This window comes from Pinus tabuliformis, chromosome 6 (genome assembly GCF_031772625.1).
Source record: "Pinus tabuliformis cultivar Carrire ecotype Pingquan chromosome 6, CPIR1, whole genome shotgun sequence".
Classification (NCBI taxonomy): Eukaryota; Viridiplantae; Streptophyta; class Pinopsida; order Pinales; family Pinaceae; genus Pinus; species Pinus tabuliformis.
This window is the reverse complement of record NC_142292.1, coordinates 166,083,099-166,098,149: the sequence shown is the minus strand read 5'-3', so window position 1 is coordinate 166,098,149 and position 15,051 is coordinate 166,083,099. Positions and strand designations below refer to the sequence as shown.

At 41.3% G+C, this 15,051-nt stretch overlaps 1 protein-coding gene across 1 annotated transcript; it reads left to right on the top strand.

The window, feature by feature from the left end:
- The first annotated feature begins 9,631 nt into the window (after window positions 1–9,631).
- On the top strand, window positions 9,632–10,636 carry LOC149257900 (uncharacterized). Its single transcript, XM_089391089.1, has one exon. It carries the CDS (start codon window positions 9,632–9,634, stop codon window positions 10,634–10,636), a length of 1,005 nt encoding a protein of 334 aa, XP_089247215.1.
- Window positions 10,637–15,051: the final 4,415 nt, after the last annotated feature.

Below are 15,051 nucleotides of genomic sequence, written 5' to 3'. Positions count from 1 at the left end.
CTTTGTTTTGCTAGGTTTAGAAATGTCAATGGTCCTAGTTCTCAGCTTATATTGTTTATGTACTTCATACACAGTAGTATCATATCCTTGTTTAAAATCAAAAAACTCACCAGATTTAGTTTGAAACTCATTACAGTCATGCTGATTTTGATCTTCTTGGGACAGGAAAGTTTTATGCTCACCCTTTAGATCCATTAAGTTCATGTGAGTGTCCTCTATGGGTTCACTAGAAGTAGACCCTTCAACATAGTTATCTTGAAAAGGGGGTCTTATATCATGGTCTTGGTTAGTCCTACCAGCATTTGTGTTCTGCGTTTTTCTAAAATTTGGGTTCCTTATGGTATTAGACTGTTGTCCTTCCCATGATGCTTTCCTTTCGACATTTTCTACTCTCTCTCCCAGCCTTTGTAGGCCACTAATAATAGCATCAAGCTTTTGATCAAAGGCTGAGGGTTCTTCCTTAAAGGTGGTTCTTCTTTCCATTCTAGCTCGGTTTCTCTTGGCAATTAAATTGGCTTCTACACTGACAGCAACGTTTTGCATGTCTGCAAGGGTCTGAGGAGCTCTTTCTTTTAACTGGTATGCCATATCCGGGTTGAATCCATCAGGGAATTTGTACAAGGCTAGATCAGGAGGAGGCCTTAGGTTCTGTGGTATTGCATTATAAACATTATTGAATCTTGCACAGTACTCCAAAACAGTCTCTTGAGGACCTCTTTTAATTGTATCATATTCAGCTAGTATGTGCAAGGGGTCTTTCTTTTTCTCCCATCTGTTGGTAAAGGATTGGTAAAGCTCATCTGGGGTGGTTATGGTGTTTGTAGCAAGTGATCTGAACCAAGTTCTTACATCACCTGTCAGACTCTGAACAAAAATTCTCATTCTCATGCTATCATCGTCTATCTCGTAGTTTTCAAAATAGTCTTGCATCTTTTTGGTATGCTGAATGGCAGTGAAAGGACCAGTACTATCAAAATATGTGATTTTAGATTGGTACTCCTGAGGTAAAGCCCCAGGATTAGCAGGCAATTGCAGGGGTGCATATCTATTGGCCATATTGGCAGGAATAACAGGGATGAATGGAACAACTGGGATAACAGGGATAATGGGAATAACAGGGGTAATTGGAACGGTGGGAACAACAGTAGTGGTAGTATGTGCAGTGAATGAAGGTGTGGAAGGAGTACTTTGAGATGTAGATGATGAATTAGGGGAAACAGGGGTTGAACGAAATAAAACCTTGACAGGAGTCGGAATACAGCTAGGGTGAGCTGTTTCAGGACTCAAATCAGCAAAATTTTCCTGTCCTTTTTGCTTCCTAAGGATTTTTGGGATTAGGTTCGGATTTTCAAAAGCAGCTGGAGGGTCTGGATCGGGGTTTGATCTTGTATACCGAGTTTTCCTCTTTGGAGCCAGCTTCCGAATTCTGTTTTTGGTATTTTTTCTGGGAATTTTTTTAGAAATAGCAAAGGACTGATCAAAATTTGGGACAACTATTTGTAACTTAAAACTAGCATGAAGATTGACTGAAGCAGCTTTTATTTACTTCTGTTAATGCAAAGCAAAGAACAGTTTCAAAGGCTTCCTGGCTGACATTCAGGCTTCATCTGTAGTTTTAAGAGATAAACAACAATTGGAAAGATTGATTTATGGTCTCAGCGGAGCTTTCTTACCTTCTTTGTGAAATCATCTGAGGAAAGTCCCCAGTGGAGTCGCCATTATGTTATCACTCAGGTTGTCCTTAAGCTCCGAAAAAGGATACGGCCGAGGTAACCACAGACCAACTTTGGATTGCAGGGTCTAGCCCACCTGCAATCAGAGAGGGCTCTCTCTTTTAGATTTAGCTTTGTTGTAAAGGGATGTTAGGCTAGGTATTGAGTTCAAAGGGCTTTGTTTTGATTTTGGTGGGAAAATTGATGTTTTCAGATAGAGAGGCAAGGCATAGTCTGAAAGTTTCAAACCATTGGGCGTGGAGTCGAGGAGGAGAACTGCTGGTGCATTTTCTTGGTCACAATAGGGGGGAAATGGAGCAAGATAGCTACGCATGAAACAATGTTTAAGGTATTAATGATGGAAAGAATGCTAAGTAATGAGAGGCAGTTAAGAATCTCTCAATCAGCTTAGCAAATGGAGGTAACAGAGCTCTACCTAGGGGCAGTAAAGAATCCTTAGATAATTGGCAAACACAGGTGAATCGGGGTAAATAAGAGCCCAGAGGAATTCATATTCATAACCAATTCACTCAGAGGAAAACATAAAGAAGTAGCATAAATTGAGCATAGAGTGTATTTAAACAAATTCTAAGCTATTCTTTCTTCCTGCTATTTAGATAGTGGTAAACAATAAAACAGAGGTAAGATGCACTTATTGTTTAAGGCTGCAGCACAAGAATTCCATCTTCAGATCTCCAAAACATTCATTTACAACAGACAGTTTGCTCTCCAAGCTTTCAGCAATCTTTGATTATAGAAAAACTCAGGTATACAATGTGAGTCTCTAGTGAAAATTCTCAATTGACCAACCCTTGAAACAATGCTGAGGGCGGTATAAATAGGGAAAAACTCTCTACAACTGCTTTTATTACATCTTGACCTAATTAGGTCTAAAAGAATGATTAATTTTACCTAATCCTATCTGCAATAAATACATGAAAATATCTTTGGCTGCGCTGAGGACTGCGTATCAAATGAAGTGAATGTGCTTTTCGTCGGTGGCTTGGTGCAGTGTTTTCTGAAATAAATGTGCATGGGTTTCTGCTTCTTTGTTGTCCGGTGGCTTTGAATGCGTTAATTGTGATTTGAGGGCAAGGATGGGCTTACGCCTCCTAAATTGACTTTTCTGAGGGACTCTTTAATGTATAGGTGCTTCGAGCCCCTAAAAAATCTTCGGCTGATACTCTTTGGCTCTCCTTCTTCCTCTGATACTCTTTGACAATAAACTGGGTTGCTGCTTTGATGTGCTATGCGTTAAATCAACATTTAATGGCCGCTGTTCGGCTCTCTGTTTCCTTCAAAACTGTTTTCTGCTCCTTTCGGCAAGCTTCGCGAAGAAAAATGGGTCATTTAGCGCCTTTCGGGCTTGCTGGGGCTGCATGATGGAGAGATTCCCTAAAGATTCCCCATTTTGGCCTAATTTATCCAGCAAATCGCGCATCAAAAACGGCCTCATAAACTGATTCTGGGGCTCCAGGGTGTGATTTTCGCCCTTCGTGCCAAAAAATGATGATGACATCAGCATGACGTCAGTGGGTGGGACCTCATACGGCAGGTGACGTCAGTGATGACATCAGCATGATGACGTGGCGGGATGACGTCAGCATGATGATGTCATCACCTATGGAGGTGACGTGGCAGTACGGCGAGTCTGATGATGTGGCAGGTCACGTGGCAGGGTACGTGGCAGGGTGACTGGGCAGGGGGGTGATGCAAGCAGGTGACGTCACTGGGCAGGAGGCGGTTTCCGGTTTTGGGGCGCACCGCCTTTGGACAGAGGTGGTTTCGGGGGAGGGGGCTCCGCCACAGCCCAGAAGGTGACGCGTGGCGGGAGTACGGCGGCAATACCGCCCATCTCCCGGACGCTAACCTTCGGGCGGCTTGGGAGATGGGAAAGCCCGCCCACCATAGATCTGTGGGGCGGGCGATCTAACGGCTGGCGGCAAGGACAATACGACAGAGGGATAAGGGGTGGGTATATACACAGAATATTCCAATTTTAATAATGCGAGTTGGTGGGTTTAAAACTTAGGGAATGGCGGAGTTTGTGGGTTATGTGGGTTAATGCGCGCGGATTAATATTTTCAGGGGTGAGACTTTGGGAAAAGGGGAAAATATGGTTTTTTTGGAGGTTTGTGTGGGCGGGTTTTGAATATTTACAAGCCTAACTTTAGGGGAAGGGGGGCAACAGGGGCATTGTAGAATTAGGGGAATGGCTGTTAGTCTAACCAGGTGTTAGACCAATTCCAAGACACGGATGGGCTAATGGCAGCCCCAGATGGACTGTTCTTTCCCTGACTTAGAAAATATGGCTATATTTCCAGGGAGGGGATATTTACACAGGGGAGTTTTATATACATATTTTTAGTAGGGGAAGGGGAAAATTGATAGGGAGTTATATACTAGAGTTAGTAGTTAATATGGAGATGATAAGCAGGCGCTAAGGTGGGGGACCTTAGGCTAATTTTGGGGAAAAGAATTTGTAAAGAAATGAAATCCTTGAGCGAAGCAGATCTCCACTAAGGCAAATGACATGGAGAATGATGAAACTAAGAGGAATCAAGTAGATCTTGACCTCTTTGGGGAAATTAGTAAGTGACTTGGGGAATAAGAGGAAGGGGGAATTAGTGATGTCCAGCTTGAGCTCCTCCGGATGAAAATTTCATGATAACTGTGATCTGGAAAGATATACACTTAGAAACACAAGAATTGATCATGAATCACTCTGTAACCTCACAACTACCTACCCAGCCTACTCTCCTAAAATTTCTTCTTCTTTTGAATTGGGTGCACTTAGACTTGCAAACCCAGATTTACAATTTTTCTTTTGAATGTCTTACTATCTAAATCTACACTTATTTCTGCCAAGGGCCCAGATTAAGTAGTTGGGTCCCTTTGATTCTCTACCTATCTACAAATCTGCCAAGATTAAACTGTTTGGTCAGATATTATTCTCTATATTCTAGAATAGGAAATTGAAACCTAGGGAGACCAAGATTACACTGTTTGGATCTCCCTTAAATGAAAACTCTTAAAAACTGGAACAACTCATCAAAATTGGAATACAACAGTGCATTTGGACTAAGCATACTTCATGGTATCTTGTGGAAATATGGAACACTGCAGCCTGCAAAGTATGACATATTTGGCATGTAAAAATGTCAATCATGAAAAATGAAACCCTGTTGCAACAGGAGGCTAACAGTTTAGAGAGTGTTTTTATCATTATTCCTGCTTATCTTGATTTTACTCTTGATATTGTCGATGTCTCTTCAAACATACATTGGTTTCACTGATCGTGCTTGTCGTAGTACATGGAACAATTCTTCCACGGCTTGGGTTATCTATTCACCCTCTGATGAGTTGGTATCTATGGATGGGGTAAGTCTCGGTCAAACAATGAACAAAATTGCTGAGTATAGTGCAGTGATTGAGTTATTATCTGAATCCATCTCATTTGGGATTTGGAGTTTGATTGTTAGGTTGGATTTTGAACTCATTGTATTACAGCTTAATAGAGTTTATGCCATTAGAAATCGAGTGTTATTAAGATTATTTTTGAGTGTTCGTCTCTTGGAACGTGAATTTGACTACATTGAATATCAACATATTCCAAGATATTTAAATACATTAGCAGATGCAATTGCTTCTCGAATGTTAAATAGACATTTGCAATAATCAAACAATAAATTTAAAAACATTCCATAACATGTTATACAAGATAACCAGTAATAGTGATATATCATAGCATAGAAGTGTGTCAAATATACATCATCTTCGATCATAGGTTGAAAAACACCTTATGATTAGCAAAAATGATAGTACAAAAAGAAAAAAATGTCGTATGAGTCTACAAAGGCGATCATCCTATCACTGGTGATGATCACGATAAGAAACCACTGCTCGGACCACCCTACAAAGGAACCTCCTGAAAGGTCCTGGGACCCCAATCACATAGCACTATAACCTAAGTGGAATATCATCTATGCTAGTCTCTGGAATATTTGCTGTCAAACGCTCTAGATGATTTTCCAATTCGGTCAGGGTCTCTATAGATTCGTCCCATGGGGCCGGTACTACTGCAGCTGGGTGTCTCCTCTCATAGGGCCGAAGAGCGGCTGGTCGCCGTGGACCCACATCTGCATTTGAAACTTCTTATTATTAGTTTTGGACGATTTAAAAAACAAAAAAAATTAGTTAAAACTTAGAAAATGTTGAGAATGATTTTACCTGAATCATCCCACTGCTCTCCTGGTGGAAGAGTCATGTCTGGATCACCATGATAATCCATCCCAGCATATGGAAAATCCTGAATCACGAAAAGTTGGTTCTCCAGCCAATGAAAATACTCAGGCGGAAATCGAACAAACTCTGAACCCTCCTCAAGATGACGGGCCATAACTGCAACCCAACGCATTAACTTAGGCTCTCGGGGAAGTCCAACCTCAATGGAGAGCTACTGTGGGACCAACATCAAGACCCTCTCTAGAACAAAGCTCACAACTAGGAAACCATATCCAAAGTTTTTTAGTTGTCCCTTCTTTGCTCTAGTTAGTTGGTCTTTTACATTCACCAACATAGCTTCGCACTAGTAGAAGATGGTGCCTCGATAATAGTCTACTGCCATTCGCATTTGGGATCCAGTAGCTACATGTAGTGCTGTGCTTCCGCAGAGTCTGGTGACAGTAAATGCAATCACTTTAAGTTTAGGATGGGAGATAGTTTTGATATCGATCCCTTTGTCCTTTGTTTGGTCATTACAAAACTCTAGTCGGAGACTATCGACAGACTGGCCACCTGGCCTAGTCCCGAATAGAGATAATCGTTCACCTCTCTTGGGAAAACCAGTCAAGAAATAAATGTCCTCTAGCTCGATTTCGAGCCGGTGGCCACCAATAATGAAACACTGGTCCTGTATGTTCCACCTGTCTACCAGCCATTGCAAAAAGTCTACTTGGGCCCTCATGCCAGGTATGGCCCAGAATTTAAATAGTCTGCATGCTCTCAATGCATCCAATGAGGGTTGATGATTTATTGTGGCAAGGTCCACATCTTCATGCTCGCGTTCCCTCCAAATAAGCATTTTGTATGTCCTACATTGCAAAAAAAAGACGTATTAGAACAATTTAGTTCGAAAATTTTTGGGCAGAAATGGAGAAATTTGAAGTTTTAAAACCTATTTCGCGGGGTCCGCACCCGCTAGTTAGGGACAGTGCGTAGGTCTGCACTCTTCCCAAGCAACAGGTGTGGAACCCTGACTCTTTCCTTTGTAGAAAAAGTCGGGGTCTGCAGGGTCCACATGTTGTGCCTGCGGACCCCCGCGAGCGGATTTCTAAACTAATTTTTCCCTTAAAAATCAAAATGGAAGCCTAAAAATGAAATGAAAACGGTTGAAATGCAAGATAAGGATGATGTGGATTACCTAGAGCTGACGGTTTTCGATTCCAACGGACGGATTTTCCGCAATCTTCACAAGAATTTTCTTACCCAAAAGCTCTCTCTTCTCACTCTGAAATCAAACGGTAAAAATGAATTTACAAAAGCCCTTTTTATAAGCTTTTTTGAATAAATGAATTTTTAATTTGTTTATTTTTTACTTCAAAAAGGTAACTTTTTGATGCATTTTTATTTATCTTAAATATGTATGAGTAATGTTTTGAGTTTTTGTGCAGAATATTGGATTTTTCAGGAGAAATTTATCATTTTCAACAAAAAACATTGGAGTCCTCTTTAAGCTCTTTTCCGACTCGTAAAATATGAAAAGATTGCCAAGTTTTTCTTATTAAGCTCATTAAAATGAAATTAAAAGGACGGTCCACTTACAACTCCTTTTTTACCGTATAAACATGAAAATATTGTTGGGCTTTTGTCGTTTCAAGTTCGATATTGGTTATCAAATGACGTGTCTTTGATCACTTTTTTACTTTTTCGGATCAGAGACACTAATTATGAAAAGTACTCCTTGATCATAATGGTCAAGCGGTTCTCTCAAGTATTATTTTATACTTTTTCGGGCTTGGGAGACACAAATTTATGAAAAAGGACATCCATGGAGTTTTCTTAAGTTTTTCTTCTGATTCCCTAAAATTGAAAAACGTCGAGTTTCTCCTATACTGGACTCGTTAAAATTTAACAGTAAAGGACCTGTTCAATTTTAAATAGGAACGGGGGGAGGGAGGATGAGGGCGAGAGTGAGTTGAGGGTTTTTTAAAGGCTAGGGTTTGTTGTGGAGTAGAGTCAAACAGCAAGGAACCAGAGTGCAGGGTAAGAAGGGGCGGCTCTGGAGGCAGCACAACCTGTAGAGAGCTCCCCTCCTTCAAAAATATTGTAGCAGGGGAATCAAGCAGAAGTTGAATGCAAGGAGATCTAAGGAACCGAGAAACGCCGGTACTAGGAAGCAGATGGCAAGCGGAACTGAACGACAGATGTCTTCCAAGAGCATTGAAAAAGCCTAGGTTTTTAATCCCCAACAATAAACTGGAGGAATATAGATGTTATATGAAAGATCATGCTTTAATATGCAAATTTATAGGTTTTTGGCTGATAGAGAAGGATATATCTAAATGGATTCATTAGAGGTGGTCACCTAAGGGGCATATAGACCTGAAACTAGGAGCAAAGGGTTTCTTTACAGTCATATTCTCTAATCTGGACGACAAGGAAAGGGTTTTCGAGGGAGGACCCTATTTTATGAACAGTGTGGGCCTTTTCATGTGGCATTGGGAGGACTGTTACAATCTAGGCAAGGAAAAAATGCTAGCAGCCCCCATTTGGATTAGACTGTTTGGTTTACCAATAGAGTTTTGGGACCCTGAGATCTTGGAAGGAATCGGCAACACAATAGGATCATTTGTCAAAGTAGCTGAGACAACCAAAAGAGGGAGATACACATCCTATGCAAGGATATATGTATATATGAATATAATAGAGCCGCTTCCTGATTTTATTGAACTAGAATACCATGATGAAGTTTGGCAGCAACCGGTGGATTATGAACATATTCCATTCCGGTGCAGGCGATGCCATGAATATGGGCATCTCTTCAGACAATGCCCATTCAATAATGTAGAGGAATCAATAAGGAAAAAGGCTGAAAAGGAGAAATCAACAGAGGTGAAGGAAGGATCGGACGAGGGTTTCAAAGAAGTGCCGAGAAGGAAAAAACAAGCAAAAGAAATGCCAAGGATGCAATCACCAGTCCAAACTATTCCTTTGGAAAATCGTTATAAGTTCATCATTCTCTAGGAGGAGGATGTAGAAGGCAAAAAGGAAGAAAATGAGGAGGATAGCATGGAGATAACGAATGAGCTCAAAGAACAAAACTCTGCCTAGGTAAATTCAGAACAAGGAGGAGAAGTAAGGAACAAGGTTTCACAAATTGAGCAGACTCAAATGGAATTAGACCCCCAGATGGAGAAAGGAAATGATGAGGAGCAAGTTATGAGAAGATTATTACAGGAGTGGAAAAACCTAGATGAGCGTTTCATGCCAGAAGAACAGAAGTAGTTATATAAGGAAATGTTTCAAAAATATAAGGAGAAGATAGCAACAGGTCTGGCGAACTAACCAGAGCAAGAAAGGACGCAAGGATCTCAGAGTATAGAAATGGGCAGCAATGGTAAAGGAGGGAGGAAAAGAGGTCAACGGCCTATGAGTGAAACAATTCAAATGGTAGGTGAGATGATGGTTAACTCAGGTAGAGTTATACCTCTTTCAGAGGTATTTCAACAACCTACAAAAATGTTAAAATGATAATAACAAGTTGGAATATCAGGGATCTCAACAGTAAAGGTAAACAAAGATACCTAAGAGATAGACTGAAGAGAGATAAACCTAGTATAATGATTCTCCAAGAAACAAATATTAATACTTAGAAGCTGGAGGAAATTATGAGAAAATTCAAGACTCAGTATGAAGTGATGGGGAAGGATGCGACAGGCACGGCAGGGGGGCTTGCAATCCTATGGAACCCGGAAGAGGTTCAATTCGACAATTGGGTTAGTCTCCCACCAATCCTTTCAGGATCTTTTAGACTAACAGGATCGCCGGAATGGATTACCCTCTCAGGTATCTATGGGCCGCATGTACCAGGTGAGCGTAGAGGATTTCTTCAAAACATGGAGACCTTGAGAAGGTTGATGCCAGAGAAGCCATGGATAGTTGGGGGAGATTTTAATATGATCACTACCCCAGCAGAAAAAAGGGGAGGATCTAGAAGACCAGATCAAGATATGGAAGCCTTCAGGGAAACAATCATGGAGCAGAGATTGGTGGATATACCCACTATAAATGGGACACATACATGGAATAAAAGAAGAGGAGGCAACAACCAAATTGCATCAAGATTAGACAGATTCCTAGTATCAGAGCAAATCTTGAATAGGGATATCCTGGTAGAAGCAAAAATCCTCCCTGCAATAGGCTCAGACCACTGGCCCATCAGACTGGAAATTGGTATCAATTCGACCCCCAAAAAGCGCCCCTTTAGATTTGAAGCTTTTTGGCTAAGGAACCAGCAATTTTTGCCAAAGGTGGAGGAATGGTGGACCCAAAGCCAACAGAGAGGACGAAGTAAAATGCAGACCTTCCATCTAAAACTAAAAGAGATCATAGAAAATATTAAAATATGGAATAAAGAAGAATTTGGGGATATATTTAGGGAGCAACACCGATTAGAGGACAGAATGAAAAGACTGCAACAAGAAATTATATCTGAAGGAGGAAGCGAGGAAAGGAGCAGAGAAGTAGGGTTACTGATAAGTCAACTTGAAGAAAGACGAAAACAGGAAGAAATATTATGGAAACAAAAGTCTCGCATAAACTGGCTCCGAGAGGGCGAAAAAAATACAAGATTTTTTCATCAGGCAATGATACAACATAGGCAAAGGAACAGAATCTTCTCCATCAAAGATGAGGAAGGATAGCACATAACTCATCACGAAGGTATGGAACAGACATTATTCAAGCACTTTAGAGGCATCCTCACAGAATCCCAGGTGGACAGAGAAGCAGCAACAGAAAGGATATGTAATGAAATTCCAAAAATGATCACGAGGGATCAAAACCTGGCACTGATGAGGGCGGCAACATTGGAGGAAGTGGAGGAAATCGTGAAAGGGATGAAAAAAAAGAAGGCTCCAGGCCCAGATGGATTTACGGCGGAATTTTACCAAGCAAGCTGGCATTTCTTAGGGTGAGACATTCTGGAAGTGGTGGAGGAATCGGGAAGGCTCCAGAAGGTATGGCATGGCATAAACTCAACTCTCCTCTCTCTTATTCCTAAATCGGCCCACTCTGATTCAGCTCAAGGATTTCACCCAATTGCCCTATGTAACGTAATTTATAAAATCATAGCTACCTTAATGGCGAAGAGGCTGAAACCGATTCTCTCGACTATAATCTCCCCAGAACAAACTGGGTTTGTGGAGGGGAGACAAATTCTTAATGGAATAGTCGTATCTCAGGAAGTGATTCACTCCTTCAAACAAAAAAAGGAAAGGGGAATGATGGTAAAACTGGATCTATCGAAGGCATATGATCGACTGAATTGGAACTACCTAAAATCAATCCTTACAGCATTTGGATTTTGTGACAGATGGGTGAACTGGATTTATGAAATGGTATCAACCCCAAATTTCTCCATCCTTTTAAACGGATCCACAACACCAATGTTTAATGCAACAAGAGGACTCTGGCAGGGTGAACCTATATCACCCTTCTTGTTTATAATTGTAGCAGAAGGCCTCGGAAGATATCTCAAGAAAGAACTAAGGGAAGGGAAAACTAAAGGATTGAGGCTGTGGGGAAATAATCTCCCTACTATGCACCAGCAGTTTGTAGATGATATCATGCTTTTTTGTGCGGTGTCATTAAAAGAAGTCAAGAGGATAAAGTGGATTCTGGATCTCTTTATGGAAGCTTCAGGTACAGAGATTAATAGAGAAAAATCATGCACCTTCCTCTTCAATACACCTGAAGCTATCAAAAGACATTTGACCAGAACCCTGGGATTCCGAATGGGAGAACTGCCTACTAAGTATCTGGCAAATCAATTAGCCTTACATCCCCTAAGAATGGTGAACTAGCAACAAACGCTGGAGAAACTTAAATCTAGATTGTCAAATTGGGCATTTAGATCCTTGAATATAGTCAATAGACTTGTTCTTCTCAAATCAATTCTCCAAGCCATCCCTATTTACCCTCTATTGGTCATGACAACACCCAAAGGAGTATGTACAAAGATGGTTGAAATTTTTAGAAAATTCATCTGGGGAGGCCCAAAGCAGCAAAAAAAGTGGGATCTTATATCGTGGGAAGGCTTGACGAAGCAGAAAGAAGAGGGAGGCCTTGGTCTCAGGGATCCACGGACTATGAACAGAATTCTGGGTGCGAAGCTTTGGAGGAGGTGGATGAGAGGGGGAGATGATCTCTGGAAAAATATCTGGACACAAAAATATTCAATGCCAACATCAGAGGAGGACATTCTTAGGTTAGAGGAAGTCCCAAAGGGATCGACGGTATGGGACCTGGCAAGCCAAAATAGGGACATCATAAGGAAGCATGCTTTCTGGGAAATAAAAGAAGGTAAAACAGCCAAATTCTGGGAGGAGGCTTGGCAGCAAAGAGAGAGAATGGGGGAGCTTCAACATTTATATGACACATATCAAAGGGCAATAGCAGGAGGACTTCAGTATGTGAACGAGTATTGGAAAGAGGTAGGGCAAAACGAGACATGGAGAATATGGAGGAATCCAGAAGAATGGGACATCAATATAGACCCTGAACAGAGAATGGCATTTATAAAAGAAATAGAATCAAGAAGGATAAAAATTAGAACAGGCTAGCACATCCTTCGGTGGGGAAAAACAGCAAAAGGTACGTACACAATAAAGGAAACTTATTACTTAACCACTCTCCAAGATCAAAGGGTAGAGGAACCGGACTGGAATCAAATCTGGAAGAATAGGTGGTGACCAAAGGTAACCCTATTCACATGGATGGTAGGAAAAGGAAGAATACTAATGTGGGATCAGATCCAGAAGAGAGGCATATACGGCCCACCCAGGTGTAGTCTCTGCAAGCAAAACATAGAAACCCAATAACACCTCCTGAATTCTTGCCGTATCGCCCTTCAACAATGGATTGAAATCGAAAATCTCTTTGGAAAAATCAATAGGGATCCTCAAGACATCAAGCAGACCATCTTTCAATGGGGCAAAGGACGATTCTCATGCCAGGTGGTGAGGAGAGCCTGGAGTCTAGCAATGGGCTTCAATATATGGTTAATATGGAAAGAAAGGATGTTGGAAATAATACTGAGAGGGGGGGTGAATCAGTATTATCTGATTAATCAAACTTTTTAAATGCTCAGAAACATATACGCTACTTCAGTTAAGTGAACCGGCGTGTACACGCTACTGTGACGAAGTAAAACAGCGTATAGGAAGAAAACTCACAATTTAGTTAGCTTATTCTTCAATTAAGTGCATCAGGACATTATTCATCACATTAACAGTAAACATGTGCAGTAAAACAGAACAGATAAAAAGCCACACACATGAACACCAAGATATAAGGTGGAAACCCAATGTGGGTGAAAACCACCTGCTGCAAGTTGTCTCTATCTTTCTTTAATATGAAACTTCAGTTTACAATCTTTTGTACTGGTGCAGCCTTATACCAGTACGCAGGCTACAACCTGCAGAAGGCTTCAACCTTCTCTCGTTCTCCAAACTTCCTTGGAAGGGAGCTCCAACCCCCTTTGCTCTTGTACTAGCCAAGATACTAGTACGTAGGTGCTGACCTACAATCTTCCTTCTTTCAGATATCACTTTTCATACATTTTCAGACTTGGATATTCCTGAAGCACAACATTACAATCTGAAGACCACAAATCATTCAATTTCCACAACAGATCATTGAAGCATAAAACAACCAAACTTTGAATCACTGAACCACTGAACCCTGTCAATCACCAGTTACCAGAACACAGAGCAGACTACAGAACTCTGCAATAACAGTCAGACCCCACTGTAAACCCAAAATCAAGCTTCAAAATATATACGCTACTTCAATGAGCAAAACCCGCGTATACACGCTCTTTTACCGAAGCCAACCTGCGTACAGATCTAAAAATAAACTTTCTCAATTTGCAGCTGTACCAGACATTAGTTAGATCCAAAACGTAACATTGCGACAATATGCAGATCTAGAAATACGCATAATCAACCATATCATGATAGTGCATTTCAAACCATTAGATCCCGATCTATCCTTAGATCTAGTCTTCCATCAACCGATGTGATCTCTCCTTGGCTTAGATCAAGCAACCCAGAACCTGCATATCAGATCTCTTTCTCTCTTAGATATTCAAGCCTTGTCGAAAGATGATTTTGCCTAATGATCTTCTTCTCCTTATATAGTCTTAGGCCTAGCTCAATACCAAGAGCCAAAACCATAGTAACACAATACCATCAACTTCAAAACTAGGGATCGACACGCCCGTCGAGACACAATGGTCTGAAATCATAGGCACAACTTCCAAGGACTAACCACCATGGACCAAAGGAACCTTTCCACATACACGCGCTTTTTATGAATCGAACTTGCGTGTACACGCGACTTGGGCTTAACGAAACGGCGTGTATGAGCTTCCTTGGTATGCTGTACTGAGATCTGTCTTCTGATTAAGTTGCCATCACCTGTACCAACCTCTGAGCACCTGTACCATCCTCTGAGTGAGTTGCCATCAAGGACAACACTTGAATCATAATGCCAACAATCTCCCCCTTTGGACTTGATGGCAACCATCACACCAAGTCACTCTCCCCCTTTGACATCAAGGGCAAAGGGCTGTGCTCCCCCTGAGGACATGCTGATATCTCTGTTTGGCTGTGCTGACTTGTGCTCCCCTGACCGAAGGCCAGATCTGCAAAAGATGTTCTTCAACAAGAACCAAGCCTTATACACCATAAGGGACCTTCCTATCACCAAAAGACTCAATACATACATCCATACTCCCTACCAAGAGGGGACATAACAGAAACAACCAATTATATTACAGCATTCATCCCAGGCATAGTGGGGAAACCAACAAAGGCCGTTACATGACCTTGATACCATAAAAGAGATATGACAAGAGAGATACATGACATAGAGACAACAGATCTAGACCAAGACTTAGGAAAGACACCAGCAGCATCTGATTAAACATCTTGTTAGATCAGCAACCAGAATTTCTTTCTGAGCTCCTTCTCCTGAAACCAACAACCAAAACATCTGAATGCCAACAATGCTTTATGAGACTTTTGAGCTGCTCCCCCTGAACCTGTGCCTGTTG

What these genes read in the sequence shown, in the direction of transcription:
- LOC149257900 (XM_089391089.1), top strand. Translation starts at nt 9,632, where the DNA reads ATGGGGAAGGATGCGACAGGCACGGCAGGGGGGCTTGCAATCCTATGG.